This window comes from Ailuropoda melanoleuca, chromosome 5 (genome assembly GCF_002007445.2).
Source record: "Ailuropoda melanoleuca isolate Jingjing chromosome 5, ASM200744v2, whole genome shotgun sequence".
NCBI classification, from domain to species: domain Eukaryota; kingdom Metazoa; phylum Chordata; class Mammalia; order Carnivora; family Ursidae; genus Ailuropoda; species Ailuropoda melanoleuca.
Window position 1 is genome coordinate 61707715 of NC_048222.1, and position 16484 is coordinate 61724198.

The 16484-nt window shown below is 39.3% G+C and overlaps 1 protein-coding gene across 3 annotated transcripts in view; it reads right to left on the reverse strand.

The window, feature by feature from the left end:
* Nucleotides 1-16484, reverse strand: part of ADAL (adenosine deaminase like) — a 24242-nt gene continuing 7758 nt past the window's right edge. For all 3 annotated transcript variants that reach the window (XM_011227461.3, XM_034661056.1, XM_011227464.3), the window contains 8 exons: nt 16230-16290; nt 12169-12256; nt 10226-10307; nt 7380-7506; nt 6065-6145; nt 3688-3826; nt 1853-1953; nt 1-1276 (listed from right to left, as the gene is read on the reverse strand). In XM_011227461.3, the coding sequence (XP_011225763.1) occupies nt 1082-1276; nt 1853-1953; nt 3688-3826; nt 6065-6145; nt 7380-7506; nt 10226-10307; nt 12169-12256; nt 16230-16290 (874 nt within the window). In that variant the 3' untranslated portion in view covers nt 1-1081. The remainder of the gene's footprint in view (nt 1277-1852; nt 1954-3687; nt 3827-6064; nt 6146-7379; nt 7507-10225; nt 10308-12168; nt 12257-16229; nt 16291-16484) is intronic.

Genomic DNA, 16484 nt, shown 5'->3' on the forward strand with positions numbered 1-16484 from the left:
TTTGTAGAGAACTATTTTTATGGTGACCAGGTAGGAAAGGGAAGCTGAGATAGGAGCAATCAATTCTTCCATTATTCGATTCAAAATCTGCAATGAAAACTTTACTCCTATACACTTAACAATCCAGTGAGATGCATATCAAAGTTTAGACATATAAAATGGTATATATTCTCTGATATCATGGTGCTTAAAGTAACATGTTATATGGATATATTTTAGTTAGGAGTTAAATTACTCCTATACCCACCATGGTGCTTTTTCAGAAACAAAACTTTGGAACAACTGGAAGTCGATTAAAGGCAGGAAATAGAAGCCTAAAGTACCTTAGACCTCTAGAAGTGTCTGGTTGGTATAGCTACATTATGGTCAAAATAACAGAAGGGTAAGGTAGGAACATTTAAAAACACCCACCACCTTATTCCAGGGGGATCAATCATGAGAGGGGCAAAGCCAGATCTCAGAAGCTAGCTTTATCTGTCACTAGGGTCATCCAAAGTAGATTAACTCTGACTATTGGGTATTCACAAAAATCCATGGTATGCAGTATAGCCTGGAGTCAACAGTTCTGGGGAATACTTAAGTGAAGGGAGTTTGAGTAAAAGAAGCAAAACAAAATACAGAGCACTGTTGTCACAAGCTACAAGGCTTAAAGGTTTTGGTGGCAATCTGTTTTCACTCTCCCCATCTTTAGACTAGTTATTCCAAAACTTCCTCAGGAGAAATTCCTTTGATTTTCCTAGAGTTTTATGATCACTAATGGAGAGGGACTGTTAAGTCAAATCTCTGATGGAACGGGGAGTTTAGTTAGCAGCCACTTTCAAGTCCCTTCCAGTACACAGCAGGAAGGTAAGCTCTGTAAGCAGGAAGGTAAGCTCTGTAAGGTAAGGTAAGCTCTGTAAGACCTCAGAGTCTGCCAGTCAGTTTAAAACATTTACTGGGCAGCACCCATGAATAAGGTGCTGGTGATGGAGCCCGTGGTACCTGGCTGTGCTTCAGAGGGAGTGGACAGTTTACTAAGCGGGATATGGCGGGAAGATCTTGGTTGCAACACACACTCAAAAGTAGTTCACCTCATTGCAGCTTAAAAATGTAACACTTTGGGTTTCAGATGATTCCACTTCCTCCTCAGTTCAGACCTGGTGCTGTCAGAAGCAAAGATGTAGTCGATGGATTCATAAGCCAGATCCCACACCTGAGACTGGGTCAAATTAAATGTTTCAGCTGCCAGCTGGTACTCTTGAGAAAGGTGTGTTGCAAAAACACCCTTATCATCGGTCTGCCAAAAAAAACAACAAAAAAAACCCAAAAAACAACTAAAGTTTAAAATGAACAAGGAAATGATTTTTTAAAAAACAGTAACTTATATTTAGTCTATTTTCCTATTTACCTTGCTTCTTTTAAGAGTCTAAACAGGTCTATATATGCATCCAGGCATATCTATAACTAAATAGGCCTGTTTATCCTTTTTAAAACAAAAACCAGAAACACCAGGGCAGTGGCTCTCAACCATGGCTCCATATTAAAATCACTAGGAAGCTTTTAAAATGTATTGTGTACAGGACTCACCCCAGATCAAATGAGACAGAATCTCAAGGGCTGGGTACTCGGGCATCAGTGGTTTTTTTTTTTTTTTTTTTTAATATGTCCTCTGGGGCACCAACAGGACCTTTACCCATAGAGCCAAACCTGAGTCACCTTGGCCCTCTGGAGCCTCTCATGCCCTGATCCTCTCCCACTCCTCTACTTGGGCAGCACCCTGAGGGACATGAGGCAGTCTGCTAGCAGTGAATGTCTGACCTGATGCAACAATGGAACGAAAAAGGAGCAAAATACTTCATACAAAACACCTTACACAGATCACAGATGGATGGGCGATGCTGTACCAGAATCCAAAATGATGCTGGTCATAAGATGGAACTGTCTGACTTTTGATGTTTGAGGTCAAACAGAGTTCTGGATGAAAGGAAAAAGTCTCTTATTAAAAGCAGATTAGTAGACTCATTCATCAGTGTTCACCAAGTAGATATGAGAAATTTTTCCAAGGTATGCTAATTTTCAATAATTCATTACTTTACAAAATTGACCTTATGTGTGAAAATTTGTAGTTCAATTAGTGTGCTGTAACTTTTGGCAGCAAATATACCAGGCAGGGAATTAATATCCCCTTCACAGCAATGTGCTTTATTTTATCCAAAATGGAGAGGAAAGAGAAATGCTGTGAGCCAGTTACTGTGGAGAAAGCAGGGAAGAATCATGAAGGAATTTTGGAAGGGTTGCTGTACTTCTTCCTGGTCTTATAGTGGAGGCTAAAACAAAATGATAGCACTGCCTGAGGGCTACAGTATTATAAAAAGCCACGAGCAGGAATGGACTTAAAGAAAACCCCTAAACTCCTTTACTCAGACAACCATCTATTCACTGTCTGCTGCAAGTAAGTCCTCCTTAAGAATGACTTCTATTATTAACAAATTCCTGCCTTGACATACTATATTGAGCTCCGCAGCCAGAGCAGAAATACTTCACTGACTTGGTTGATGGTGTCTGCTCAGTATGATAAGGCAGCCTCAACATAGGGCCACTCAGTCCAAGGGATGGCAGCCTGGCCCCCTCACACTGCTGGGTGCAGAGCTGGGCCACCACACTAAGATCACTATGCAAGGGGTTTCCATTTTCTCAACTTCTGTGGATGTTTAAAAATGTCCTTAGTAAAAAGAAAAAAAAATCTCATATGAATTGCTGAAAACTCTAATTAAAAAACACACACCCACATACAAGTGTTTTTACAAACTGATAAAATTGTAAATTTAGCAAATTGATCATTCAGTAAAATGGTTTTCAGCCAACTGCTTTTTTGCCTCCAGAGAAGGCCTTCCCTGACCATCCAATTGAAAGTGGTTATCTCATCACTATTATATCAAACTGTTTCATTTTCTTCAAAGAACACTGACAATTTTTTGTGTAACCGTTTACTGTCTCTCTTACCTATGCTAGAATATAAATTCCTTGAGAAAGAAACCTTGCCTGTTTTGTTTACTGCTCTATTCCTAGCAATTTGAACAGTGACTGAAACAGAATAGGCACTTCATAAATATTTGTTGTTAAATAAAAGCAGCTTCAGGGACACGTATGTAGACAAGTGTGTAACAGTCAATACACGTACAAAAATATGTCTTGGAATCTTCCGTAATTTTTAAATAAATGTCACACATTTTCATAACACATATTAATTTGGTTAAAGTCATTTTAAAATACTAGATGACTCTTATTCCTTCAAAATAATAATTACTGAGTTCCGAGAACTGGGGAATGTAGCCGTGAACAAGAAAGACAAGGGCCCTGCTTTCATGGAGCTTATATTCTAAAGGAAGCTAAAACTTTCTGTTACTTAACTAAGGCTCAGGAGGCACATGCACCAAGCAACTTTTAATTTCTAAATGACATTTACATATTTAGTTTTTGTTTTTTAAAGATTTTATTTATTTATATGTCAGAGAGAGAGAGAGAATAAGCAGGAGGAGCGGCAGGCAGAGGGAGAAGCAGGCTCCCCGCTGAGCTTCACCAACTGAGCCACCCAGGTGTCCCTGACACATATATTTAGAACAGTACTTCTGCACATATGGGTTGCAATCTGGTGGCTGGGGACAAACGTAGAGTCTTATCTGGAGGATGCAAAGCCCTAAGCCTTACCCAGTGGTATCTGGTGTTGCCTCACAAAGTCTACCAGAGCCAGGGATCCTCCCTCAGAGGAGTTGAGAAATGTCCCATGCCCAATTCTGTCAGGAAGCAGATCCAGAAGTATTTGTGTTTCTTTGTTTTGGTTTGGAATCTCAAAAAAAAGGGGGAGAGAGGGCATTAATAACCCCTTTCAGCGGTTCTTAAAGGTACTTACTTCTGTAGCCAGCCACTTTGTCCCTCAGAGAAGATAATGGAGACATTTGGGAAGCTGAACTACCTATACCTTCCCAGCTCTCTTCTTTGCCTTTATTTTCCCATTCATTTCCCAATATTCTTCTAGATTCATTTCAATGATAATAATAATTAAAGTTAACAAGAGTAATAATAATAAACACTTTTAGACCTGCTTTGTGCCTTTTCACATAAATTCTCCTTTAAACCTCACAAGTATCTTATAAAGTTAAGATGAAAAAATTAAAGTTCAGAAGAAGTAACAGGATCAACTCGGGAGCAGAAATGAAATCAGAAAGGGACCTTTCTTTCCCTTTTTTTTCCCCCTTCTACGTTACACTTCTCTACACTTGGAATTTCTTCAGATATTCCTACCTAACTTTTGTGGTTCTATTTTTTTAAAAAAAGTTGTGTAAAGTCATAGAGCTATATCTGACTCCAGGGCCCAGATTCTCTGTGCACTGTGCTCATATTTTATTTTATTTTTTATTTATTTTTTTAAGGATTTTATTTATTTATTTGAGAGAAAGAGAGAGAACGAGTGGGAGTGGGGTGGGGGGAGGGACAGAGGGAGGAGAGAAACTCTAGCAGACTCCACGCAGAATCCATGCAAGGCTCGATCTCACAACCCTGAGATCATGACCTGAGTGGAAATCAAGAGTCGGACACCTAACCAAGTGAGCCACCCAGGCACCCCATTCATGTTTTATTTTGACACGGCTAGCTACATACATACCACAACTACCCTGAAAAGGTCTAGCTGTACTCTTTATCTACTAGATACAAGACAAATGACCATAACACGTTGAAATGAAATGTTTTATATCCAACAGCTCAAACAAGAAAAGCAACAGAATAAAGAAAATTTTTAAAAAATTTTAAAAACAAATAGACAAAAGAAAAGAGAAAAAGAAAAAGAAAAGCAACAGAGATTAAGGTAAAGAGAGGGTTCTGATCTGATGCTGTGCACAAAGACCACAGATAACTGGTCAGAGTAACACATGCTGGCTGTTCCATTTTATTGACCAAGAGCTTCAATCAGACATCAGTTAGGTCAGCAAGAGGATGTCCTATGAGTGAAAGATCTTTATGATCAGAGTGTGGAAACATAGATCCTAGATTTTAAGTTCTGCCACCAGATTACTGACTCTGCTCATACACATGAAAAACATCAGTATTGACAAGAAACTCCAATTTTTTCCTTAATCTTTAAATCATGATGCTATTCAACCTTTATACATTACTGCATTTAATATTCACAAATAACCCTGTGAGGTAAGTAGCCTAAGTATTATTTCCTGCACTTGAGACAATAAACTCCAGACTCATCAAGCTGTATACATTAATCGTGTATAGCTTTTCGTATGTCAAAAAGAAAGGAAAAGGAAAAGGAAAAGGAAAGGAGAAAGGAGAAAGGAGAAAGGAGAAAGAAAGGAGAAAGGAGAAAGGAGAAAGGAGAAAGGAGAAAGGAGAAAGGAGAAAGGAGAAAGGAAAGGAAAGGAAAGGAAAGGAAAGGAAAGGAAAGGAAAGGAAAGGAAAGGAAAGGAAAAGGTAGAAATACTGAGGTATAAAGTAAATCCATCTGTAAAATAGGGGAAAGTGTAGTTGACTCCCTTGTTTGCCTCACAGTAATGTCCTTAAGAAAGTGACTGTTCTCCAGCCATTATCTATACATTATCTGTCATTGTGCTCATGTTGCCAAGGAGCTGGGGCCCAATGAGGGGCACCCGATCTTCTGATGAGCCTTAAAAAATGATGAGCTACTTCCTTTCTCGCCAGTGCATGTGATACATTCAAGTCCCTTACCCTACAAGGACAAGTGAGATGCACTGGTGCTTTTCTCAGTGTCAGCTTGCCAGTGACAAGACTGATGATGAAAACTCAGGCATTTTCTCTAGTAAGATGTCAACAGCTGTTTTAATGACACAGTGGTAGTGTGAGTCAACAGCCACCCTCGGGAATGACAAAAACAAAAACAGTAACAAGAGCAGCTAAAGCAAGTCATACCTTTATCATTATAATTTACATTTAAAAACATTTCTATTTTCCTCCTCTACTTTTTTTTTTTTACCTCTGGGTTTACTTTTAGCCATTTATAAATGATTATTATTTTCACTGTAATCTATCTTCTCCAGCCTAATTTTACAATATTATTTACCTCTGAAAGATGCAATGCCAACTTCAGGCCTGCTTTTTTAGCTTCTAAAAGAGGTTCCAAGAAGTCTTTCGCTTTCCCTACCTTGAAGATAAAAGTTAAAATGAAGATGCATGAGAATTCTAGGCAAACTGATGGCAAGGAAAAAAATGGCAGATCGACTCATTTGAAAATTTCATTTGTAAAGCACCTACAATGTGCTAGACACTTTAGGGAATATAAAGTTCGCAAAGACACAATCCCTACCCTCATGAATGTTAAGTCACATATCAGTGAACCTAAGGTCATTCAGCCATACTAGATATAGAGGTCACCAAATTTTATTTCTGTAAGGAAATCTAGATATCTAGTGCTAAGGAGGGGAACTCACCTGATTCAGGAACCTGTATGATTACAGCAAAGAAAGCTTCTACCAAGTGGATGAAAGAAGAGCACAATGGTCTAGGTTTAAACAAAACCATAAGAACCAGTTTCGTGGGACTCTCTATATCCAGTGGTTTTCAATCAGGGGCAATTATACCACCCCCCAAAGGGACACTTGGCAGTATCTGGAAACATTTTTGGTTGTCACAACTAAAAGGGTGCTACTAGTATCTAGTGGGTAGAGAAGACAGGAATGCTACTAAACATCCTGCAATACACAGGACATCCTCCCAGGACAAAGAATTATTGGCCCAAAATGTCAATAGTGACACAAGTGAGATACTGTGCTTGAATCTGACATTCACGAAGCTCTAGGCCAGCCTATCTTAATTGGGGGTTCTATGAGATAATTAAGGTCTAGCCATAATTAAATATTAATTATTAGACAGGCACTGCATGTAATGAATTAATTTCTCTCCTCTCATTCAAATCTTTTTCTTTTTTCTTTTTTGGAGGGCTTACTTCTTTCACAGAATCCTGGTTGAGAACAGCTGCTATGGACATTCTGGTCATCCAGGGCAGAATAGGTCTTTTTTTTTTTTTTTTAAGATTTTATTTATTTTGAGAGAGAGAAGAGAGAGATGAGCAGGGGGGAGAGGGAGAAGCAGACTCCCTCCTGAGCAGGGAGCACCAACGTGGGGCTTGATCCCAGGACCCTAAGATCATGACCTGAGCTGAAGGCAGATGCTTAACTGACTGAGCCACCTAGGTGCCGCCCCCTGCCTTTTTTTTTTTTTTTTTNTTTAAAAAAAAAAAAAAAAAAAAAAGAATAGGTCTTCATCTACTGGGAGAGTCTGCTAGACTTCTGGAGAATACAGGATGCCCCAAGCTAATCCTTAGCCCCAAGCTGATTCTACTTTTCAGAAATAAAATGTATTTAGGAAAAATGGCTTACAGTAGGGTCTCCGCTGAGGTCAAGGCCAAGAACTGTATTGTCAGTAGAGAGGAAGAACTCTTCAGCAAGTTTAACGGTCTCCTTGGCTACTGAAGGGCCACCTCTTCTGTCGATTGCTATCAAATACCTTTAATATAAGAAAAACACAGTTGAAAACAAATACAGTGAGGATGAAAAAGACAATTCTGAGTATGGCCAGAAAGGTATGGCAAGCTACATGTAAAAATTACTTAGTAGAAATATATCCTGACATGACAGCTTACTTTGCCAGAGGGAAAGACATAAATTTCTAAATAGCACCAAACATCTAGTTAGTGTTCAAATTCTTAAATGTTTCATGTTTTTTTTAATTCTTACATTTGTTTTTTAGTTTGATTTGGAATTCAGCTAAAGTCCACGCATTGTGTTGGTCAATGCATCCCAAGTCTCTTTTAATCTAGAGGTACTCCATGCCCCACCTTATCCCTTCTCCACAAACCCTCACCACTTTTCTTGAATTTATTTCTTGAATTTAAAGAAACCACATTCTTTGTTCTATAAAGTTTCCTACAATGTGCATTTTGCTGAGTGAATTCCTGTTGTTAACCTGTTTCTTCTGTCTCTTATATTGCCTATAAATCGAAAATTGGATCCAGTCTAGAGGCTTGATCAGATTCAATTTTTTAGCAACAGTATTTCATAAGTGGTGGTGTGTTCTCTCATCAGGAGACTTAGATCCATTATTTCATTAAGTGTTAAAAAACTGGTAATATTCTAATTCAAACACGTATCCAATAGCTGATACAAATTTATTCTTCATGTTAGCTGGAATTCTACAAGGCATCTAATACCCAGAGAACCCCTGTTAATATTGCATAAGTTTCCTCCAGCATTTATTATCTATTTTTTTACGCACAAATGAAATTCCTCCAACATTTATTTATTTACAAAATTTGGATCAACTATATGTAAATGCAGTCTTTTTTTTTAAATGATTTCTCCTGCCATTAAATAATGTTAGAAAACAATATAAATCATATGAACATAACATAATGTAATTGTCCTCTGCTAAATATTTTAGGATGTTTTCCACTTTTCGTTATAAATAACACTATAGGGACCCCCGCGTGGCTCAGTCAGTTAAGCATCTGCCTTGGGCTCGGGTCATGATCCTGGGGTCCAGGGACTGGCCCAGTGCTGGGCTCCCTGCTCAGCAGGGAGTCTGCTTCTCCCTCTGTCCTTCCCTTTTGCTCATGCTCTCTCTCTCATATTCTCTCTCTCAAAATCTTTAAAATAAATAAACAAATAAATAACACTACAATAAAGAATCTTACCAAAAAATCAATTTATTTCTTTAGGATACATTTCTAGAAGTGGAGTGCTGGGTCAGAAGGAAACATTTTTATACATCTTAATACATACTGCTTTTTAAAGAGGTTTTATTTATTACACATACTTACTAGCAATGTGTAAGTTCACAAACAGTGGTTATTACCCTGTTTTGGGGGGGCTACTGAAATGGCATTGTAATATTTCTTTTTAAAATTATCTGATTGGGGTGCCTGGGTGGCTCAGTCAGTTGAGCATCCAACTTTTTTTTTTTTTTTAAGATTTTATTTATTTATTTGACAGAGAGAGACAGAGACAGCCAGAGAGAGAGGGATCACAAGCAGGGGGAGTGGGAGAGGAAGAAGCAGGCTCCTAGCAGAGCAGGGAGCCCAATGCAGGGCTTGATCCCAGGACCCTGGGATCACGCCCTGGGCCGAAGGCAGGCGCTTAATGACTGAGCCACCCAGGCGCCCCAAGCATCCAACTCTTGATTTTGGCGGTCATGATCTCAGGGTTGTGAGATCAAGCCCCACATCAGGCTCCATGCTCAGCGGGGAGTCTGCTTGAGATTCTCTCTCTTCCTTGCCCTCTGACCCTCCCCCACCCCCTGCACACTTTCTCTCTCAAATAAATCTTTAAAGAAAATAAAATTATCTGATTAGTGAGATTAAATAGTTCCCTATACACTTATTGGTCATTTGTTGGTCTTCATTTCCGAATTCTCTTTTTGTCTTTTGCCTGCTTTTTTGGGGGAGGGGTGTGGGTATTAGTCTAGTTAAGCTTAATTTGGAGAGATTTTATAGCCAGGAACTATACAGGTAGCTTTCTTCCTCCAAGGACTTATTGAGACCTGATTATGTGTCACCTCTGTTCCAAGTACTAACAAAGGACAAAGTTCCTGGCCTCATGAATTTACACTCTAGAGGATATGTATGCACAAATAAAACAACATAATTTCTGATCTTGTTAAAGAAGAGTGCCATAAAGGAAATAAAAAGGATTACTAGAGGATTTGGGGGGACACTTTAGATAAGGTGGTCAAAGAAGGCCCCTCTGAGCAAGTGACAGCCAAACTGAGAACTCAATAATGAAAAGCCAGCCATGCAAGGATATGGTGGGAAGTGTGTTCTAGGCAAAACTAACAGTACAAAGGTGCTGAGGTGGGAAAGTCTTCGCCTATTTGAGGAACAGAGAGCAAACCAGTGTGTAATAATGACAAGTGGTCCACATAAGGCTGTTGAAGTAAGAGAGGCATCCAGATCACGTGGGACCTTATAGGCCACAATGGGCCAACAATGGGAAGAGCAATGGGAAGCCGTACTTCTCTAGAGCAACAGTACTCAGAATTTTATTGTCACATGAATAAATTCAGAACAGCATTCTCAACTTTAAGCAATAAATTTCTTGACTCCATTTTTCTAAGATAAACATCAGTTACTGTTTGATTTATAAAAATCTATTACATGCATGATCAAAATAATAACATTTTCACATTCTAGCTTTTTAAATGGTGACCACTAAGGTACAATGCTTCTTACCTAACATCAATGTCTATGTTTTCTTGTTTGGACTGTTTTATACCCTCAAGTACAGATTCCACATAAGTCTTTTTAGTCATTCCTGGAAAGGACATTAAGAAAGTATTTATGAAGAGATCATCAACCATTTCATCCTTCAACATTAGCATCCCTCTATGAACAATCACATTTTCACTTTATGCTGTGACAAAGGCATGATTAAAGATGAGGTAAAACATAGCCGTATGGGTACATTTTCATAAATGCTAACAGTGCTTTAATAATTTTTTTAAAAATGAAGTACTAGAAAGCAGAAATGAAAAAAGACATAAAATATAAGCCCATTTAAAAATTATTCTTAGATTCAACAGACATAAAACTACTCTCACAGGGGCGCCTGGCTGGCGTAGCTGGTAGAGCGTGCAACTCTTGATCTTAGGGTCATGAGTTCAAGCCCTGTGTTCAGTGGCGAGCCTAGTTAAAAACAAACAAACTAAAAAACAAAACTATTCTCACAAATTGCTATAAAAATCTAAAATGCCTGTTCTAACAAAACAAGAAGAGCCCTTTTCTAATGCCTGTCCCTAAAAAAACAGAAACAAAAACAAACCATTTCTCTTTACTAGCAGAATGTTTTCCTGCTGATCCAGAAAAAAAAATCCCCTCTTGGGTTCCTGCCTCTTCAATCCTGGCCAGGCTCAGTGTTTCCATCCAGGGCACTAGAGCAGTTCTTCCAGTTTTGGGTGTACAAGTCCTCTTCTTCTGGGGGGGCTCTAAAAGAGCACTCTCCAGAACAACCTCCTCTACGGTATTCTCGTACCCAATAATAAAATGCTTACTTTTGGCAGGAAATTTCCAATAACACAGAAAATTATAAAGAAAAAAATGAGTAACCTATAATCCTACCACTCAGAGATAACCGCTCTCTGTTTTTCTAAGTATACATATCTTTTTGAATAAATGAGAAGCTACTAGGTACATATGTATCCTGTTCAGTCATTTAATACAGTCCTGTATTAAGTGTTATACCCCAGTCTTTATAGTATCTTTGCAAATATTTTTAATGGTTGCCTCATACTCCATTAGCCTTTATTTAACCATTCCCCTGTTGTTGCACATCAGGTTAGCATCCCCCTCGGAATCTCCATTCGAAGAGCAAACTAGCTCTGATAAGTGGCAGGTTTCTTCTCTCCTTCCCTTTTATTGTCCTCACCAGTGTAATTTGGAACTGATCCTACAATTTAAAAATGCGAGATAAGAATCTTCTGCTTGTCCCATTTCAACACTTACTTTATGTAGTTTTAAAAAGTTTATCCCCTGTATGACTGGGCTGCACATGTCAGGGCGCAAGATGAACTGGCAGGGCCTTTTCAGGTCACAGACAAAGGACTAAGAGGGGCCCAATGACACTACATAGTATCTCTCCATGCTGCCCTTATGAAAAGAGGGTTTCAGGAAATTTCTCTAGACCACATCCAGATCCATTCATCTCCATCCAGAGAGGTTTTACCACCTCACCGCTGGATCCTGGCCTAAGATCCAGGCCTAAAATCAGTCTCTGAGATGTGACTGAAAAACTTTCATTTCTGTGATTGTCATAAAACATGATTCAGCATCTACTCAGTGACACTGTCTCACAAGTGCCCTTGATGTAAGGAGCAAGAAATAGCCTCTGTTTAAGACAGCATAACTCTAAGGAGCAAGTATTATTTTTTCTCAGAGTGAAAAAAATACACAAGAACCAACAAAATTTTTCCAGGCCTTTTAATTTCCCTTAAACAGATAATCCTTGACCTGATTTTTTAACTCAACAACTCATTAATAATGTATATCATAAGATCTGGCATGTTAAAAAAACAAACAAAAAAAACATTTGGACTGTTGACTCTACAACACTGTAAAAGTGCTTCATATTCTCATAAACACGTGAATCATCAAAGCATAGAGGAAAAAAGTACATTTACCTGTAGCATTTTCTCTTCTGGGTGTGCTCCTTAGTTCCAGGTACTTGACACCATCATCTGCAAATTCTTTAATAACATCTTTTGTGACCTGATAGTTAAGGCAACGAACACATATTGATGATGTTAGTGTAAGGGTCCCAGTGAAAATGCCAAATTCTACAGCTTTATTTCATGTACTAAATTTGATTTGCAAAAAATGTTGCAAGTCTCTCATGTGGTTAAGATGACCTGCTTTGTCATACCCCCCCCACTGGAGACTGTGATAAGACTGTAACACTTCCAAGAGTTCCCATCACAACCCTCATTCTCACATTAAATCCAAATCTGCACATCACACACACTTTTTATTCTCTTCTTCCCTTTTAGCCATTTCTCCACTTCCTAGTGCTCATAACAACAGCTGATAAAAGAGAGAAATGAGGCAAAACTAAAAGTACTTATGAGTGTGTAGTGTGGTACTAGGAAGGTACGTATGGAAATAAGTGGCTAAAACAATTAGACATTACTGATGTACCATTTAAAGTCATGGCTTAAAGTTCTTATTCAAGTTATTTATGAATAAGTTGTATTCTTCAAGAGTTTCTTCAGGCAGGGTGAAATTTTCCCTAGTAGTACTTAGAAAAATCTCTCTTTGGCAAAGAAAATGGGTGATAAATATGAGTAACATGGTATCTAATTAGCACAAATTACAACAATCCAAAAATGACCAAATGACCAGGGTAAATGGTATCAAAAGGATGAAGGCATGTTTTCCTTCTCTGCCATCAATCCAGAAAGAATACCAAATCTAGAAGGACCAGGTTGGAAATGCTGTGACAACCAGCCCTAGCTAGTCCTTGTAGTTGGTACCCTAATCTTAACCTGTTTTGACTACATGCACATGTGCAGGCAAGTGCAGTGTCCTGGCAAAGGAACAAGGGCTGGGTGATTGTGTAGACGGTGCCTAACACGGTGGCACTACTTTGGTGGATTCATTGTAATCCAAGCTCTGGGCTTCATCTGGTTTTGTGTGTGTGTGTGTGTGTGTGTGTGTGTGTGTGCGCGCGCGCGCGTGCGCTTAAAGCCAAAAAGTAATTTATTATAATATTAGAATATAAATATACTAAACTCAGATTCACCAGGAGGTCTGGAGAATCAGCCTCAGAGACTACACAGCTCAGGACAAGACAAAAGCATTCAAAATCAGGTGATACTCTTGGACCAAGCAAGACACCACTGCTTCCTCCACCACCGGGCATGGCCCTGCAGCTTCTGTACCATCATCACAGGCACTGGACCCCATGGCACTGCTGCCCCCCAAATTCCATGTTGGTGCCAATGCTACCACCGGAGTGTGGGCCTCATCTATGCAGGCTGAGGAACTGCATCTTGTCATTGGCTCCAGAGCAGACACACAGAGGCCAACTCCCTCTACCCCAGCTCACATGTGGCTAATGCAGAAGCCTATCTGTTATGTATGCAATGACAAGGAGGGTGAAGTGAGGGTATGAAGTGGCAGTCCTCAGTGACTGATGACTCAGTGCCATAGCTACTATCCAAGGCACCCTCTTTCCTGGTTTCTTGAGCTACCAGTGAAACCCAACAGAACAACAGAAGGCTGTCGGCAAGTGTGGAATGAGAGCAATGGGAAAATTTATCTAGGCCACAGTGAGGCCTGTGGAATCATCCCTACACAGGTCCAGTAACACTTCCTTGGGGTCCACATGTGTTTATGCCAGATTCAGCCCTTTCTGCTCCATGCTGCAACTGGTACTGAGGAAAACTCTTATTTGAGTTCCTTCTTCAGTTAGAGTATGTCACAATTAGTTAAGTTTCTGCTTATTCAAAGGATGGTAAGATTGCATCTCTTGAATGAGAAAGAGCATGGGCTCTGGAACCAAAGATAGTCAATTCTGCCACTTTTTTTTTTTTTTTTTAGATTTTATTTATTTATTTGACAGAGAGAGAGACAGCCAGAGAAAGAGAGAGAACACAAGCAGGGGGAGTGGGAGAGGAAGAAGCAGGCTTTCAGCGGAGGAGCCTGACGCGATGCTCGATCCCATAACGCTGGGATCACACCCTGAGCCGAAGGCAGACGCTTAACGACTGAGCCACCTAGGAGCCCCTCAATTATGCCACTTACTCTCTCTGTGAGTGACCTTGAACAAGTTACATGTAATCAATTTAAGCCTCAGGGGTTTTTTCATCTGCGAAAAGGTAATAAAAACACCCACCTCAGAAAGTTGTCTTGAATGTAGTGTCTGGCACACGTAATAGTTAATATAATTGTTTCAGGCACATTCCAATCCTTTCTCTTTGAGATTACATCCAGGTCATCTTAACTAGACTGTTAAGTGATCCACTCACTCTTGGTCCCACATTTATGAACAAACAATCTCTTGGCTTACTTCCACACAGGGTTCATTTATTATATGTGAATGTTATTATAATCACTCTCAGTGTCATCCTTCTGAACCACCTAAAGTTGCTTATTTTAGTACCACTAAGTCAAATCACAGAATCTTAATTCCTTAACTCATTTTATTTTATATTTTTAAAAAGATTTATTTATTTGAGAGAAAGAGAGAGACAGAGCATGTAGGTGTGCGCAAGGGTGTGCACAAGCGCATGATTGTGCAAGAGTTGGGGGAGGGGCAGAGGGAGCAGAGGACTTCCCACTGAGCCTAAGGCAGGGCTCAATCTCATGACCCTGAGATCTTGACCTGAGCCGAGCACCCAGGGGCCCCTTCTTACCTCATTTTATTTTTAGTAGTGTATTTATTTGAGAGAGAGCAAGAGAGAAAGCACAAGTAGTGGGGAGAGGCAGAGGGAAAGGGAGAAGCAGACTCCCTGCTGACGTAGGACTCAATCCCAGGACCCTGGGATCATGACCTGAGTCGGAAGGCAGACGCTTAACTGGCTGAGCCATCTAGACACCCCTTACCTCATTTTAATAAAGGTTTTTACCAACTTTGAAAGGAATAAAATAACGAGCATGGCATTACTGTACCCCTAGATAAGCTCTCAGAATCCAAGATTTCATCAGTTTTGCTCTGTTAAAATCAACAACAGGAAGTGGGACAATCCTAGCAGCATTCAATGGTATCTGTTGAGTGGCTAATTAGGCAATCCTCCTTTGGGTTCTTATAAATCCCTGTGTGTATCTCTAACACACAGCTTACCTTATCATGTTGGTTTTTTCTGCTTATGGGTCTGTCTCTCTAACCTAACTATAAATTCCTCAGGGGGCAAGGACCATGTCCATCTATCTTGGAGTCTTTAGCGGAGTGCCTAGAACATTGTGGGCACTTGGGCAACTTTTGTTGAACTAAACTTTTAGAGTTAACTCTCCTCCAAAAGGTGACTGATTTACTTAATACTTATCATGAGGATCAGTCTCAGCCAAGAAGGAAAATTCTTTCCTGACCAGTCAAAAGTGAGTTCTTGAGAAACAAAGGCTGTACCTCTTACTCTGCATTTTTTTCTAATGGTTAAGAATACCGGTAGGATTCTGTTTTTCTCCATCTACAAAGAGTACATTTTAAAATGTTACCCTAGTCAGACAATGATACAGAAGCCAGTCTTCCATATCAGAGTCTGGTATCACAGGGCAAGAGATACGAGAACACAGGGGTATCCTCTAGTCCTTCAGCCCCAGAGGGAAGGACTAGGGATTAACCATTCAATCTCTAAGTACTTATTGAACTTCATTCTCTACACTGTCCACCCAGGCAGTTAAAGTATCTCAAGCAATGCAGATAAAGCCTTATCAAAGAAATGCCCATCTACTGTCAAATATTTAATATAATATGTTATATATGGAAAACAGGACAAGAGTTTATCCTCTGTGTAACAGAATACATTGATCTTGGTTCTTTTCTCAGATCTTTTACAGTGAATGTAGTCTTTTAATATTAGCTCTTGGCAAACGTCTTACATTGGTTTTGAAAAGAGTTGCCATAAAAAAGCGGAAAATATTTTTCATTTGACTCTTGATGAAAGCAAAAACTCATGTGCAATACCAGAAAGGCATAGATTACTTAATGATTTTTAAACCACTCTAAAAATTCTTCATTTCTCACCATTAGAATATCTTCAGGGCTATTAGTAAGTTGATGAATAATCTGAAACATCTGGAAACATCTGCAACAGGAAAAGTTTTAACATATTCTAGTCATCAAAAACTTGTCACTCAAGACAAACCCACTAAATTCAATGAATATATTTTAGGCTAATACTAGTTATATATTATAAAAAACTACAGAATAGGAAGGATAATCAAATGACTGAAAACAAAATGTTACTTTTAAGTGGGAAATACTAGTTTCCCTTTGCCA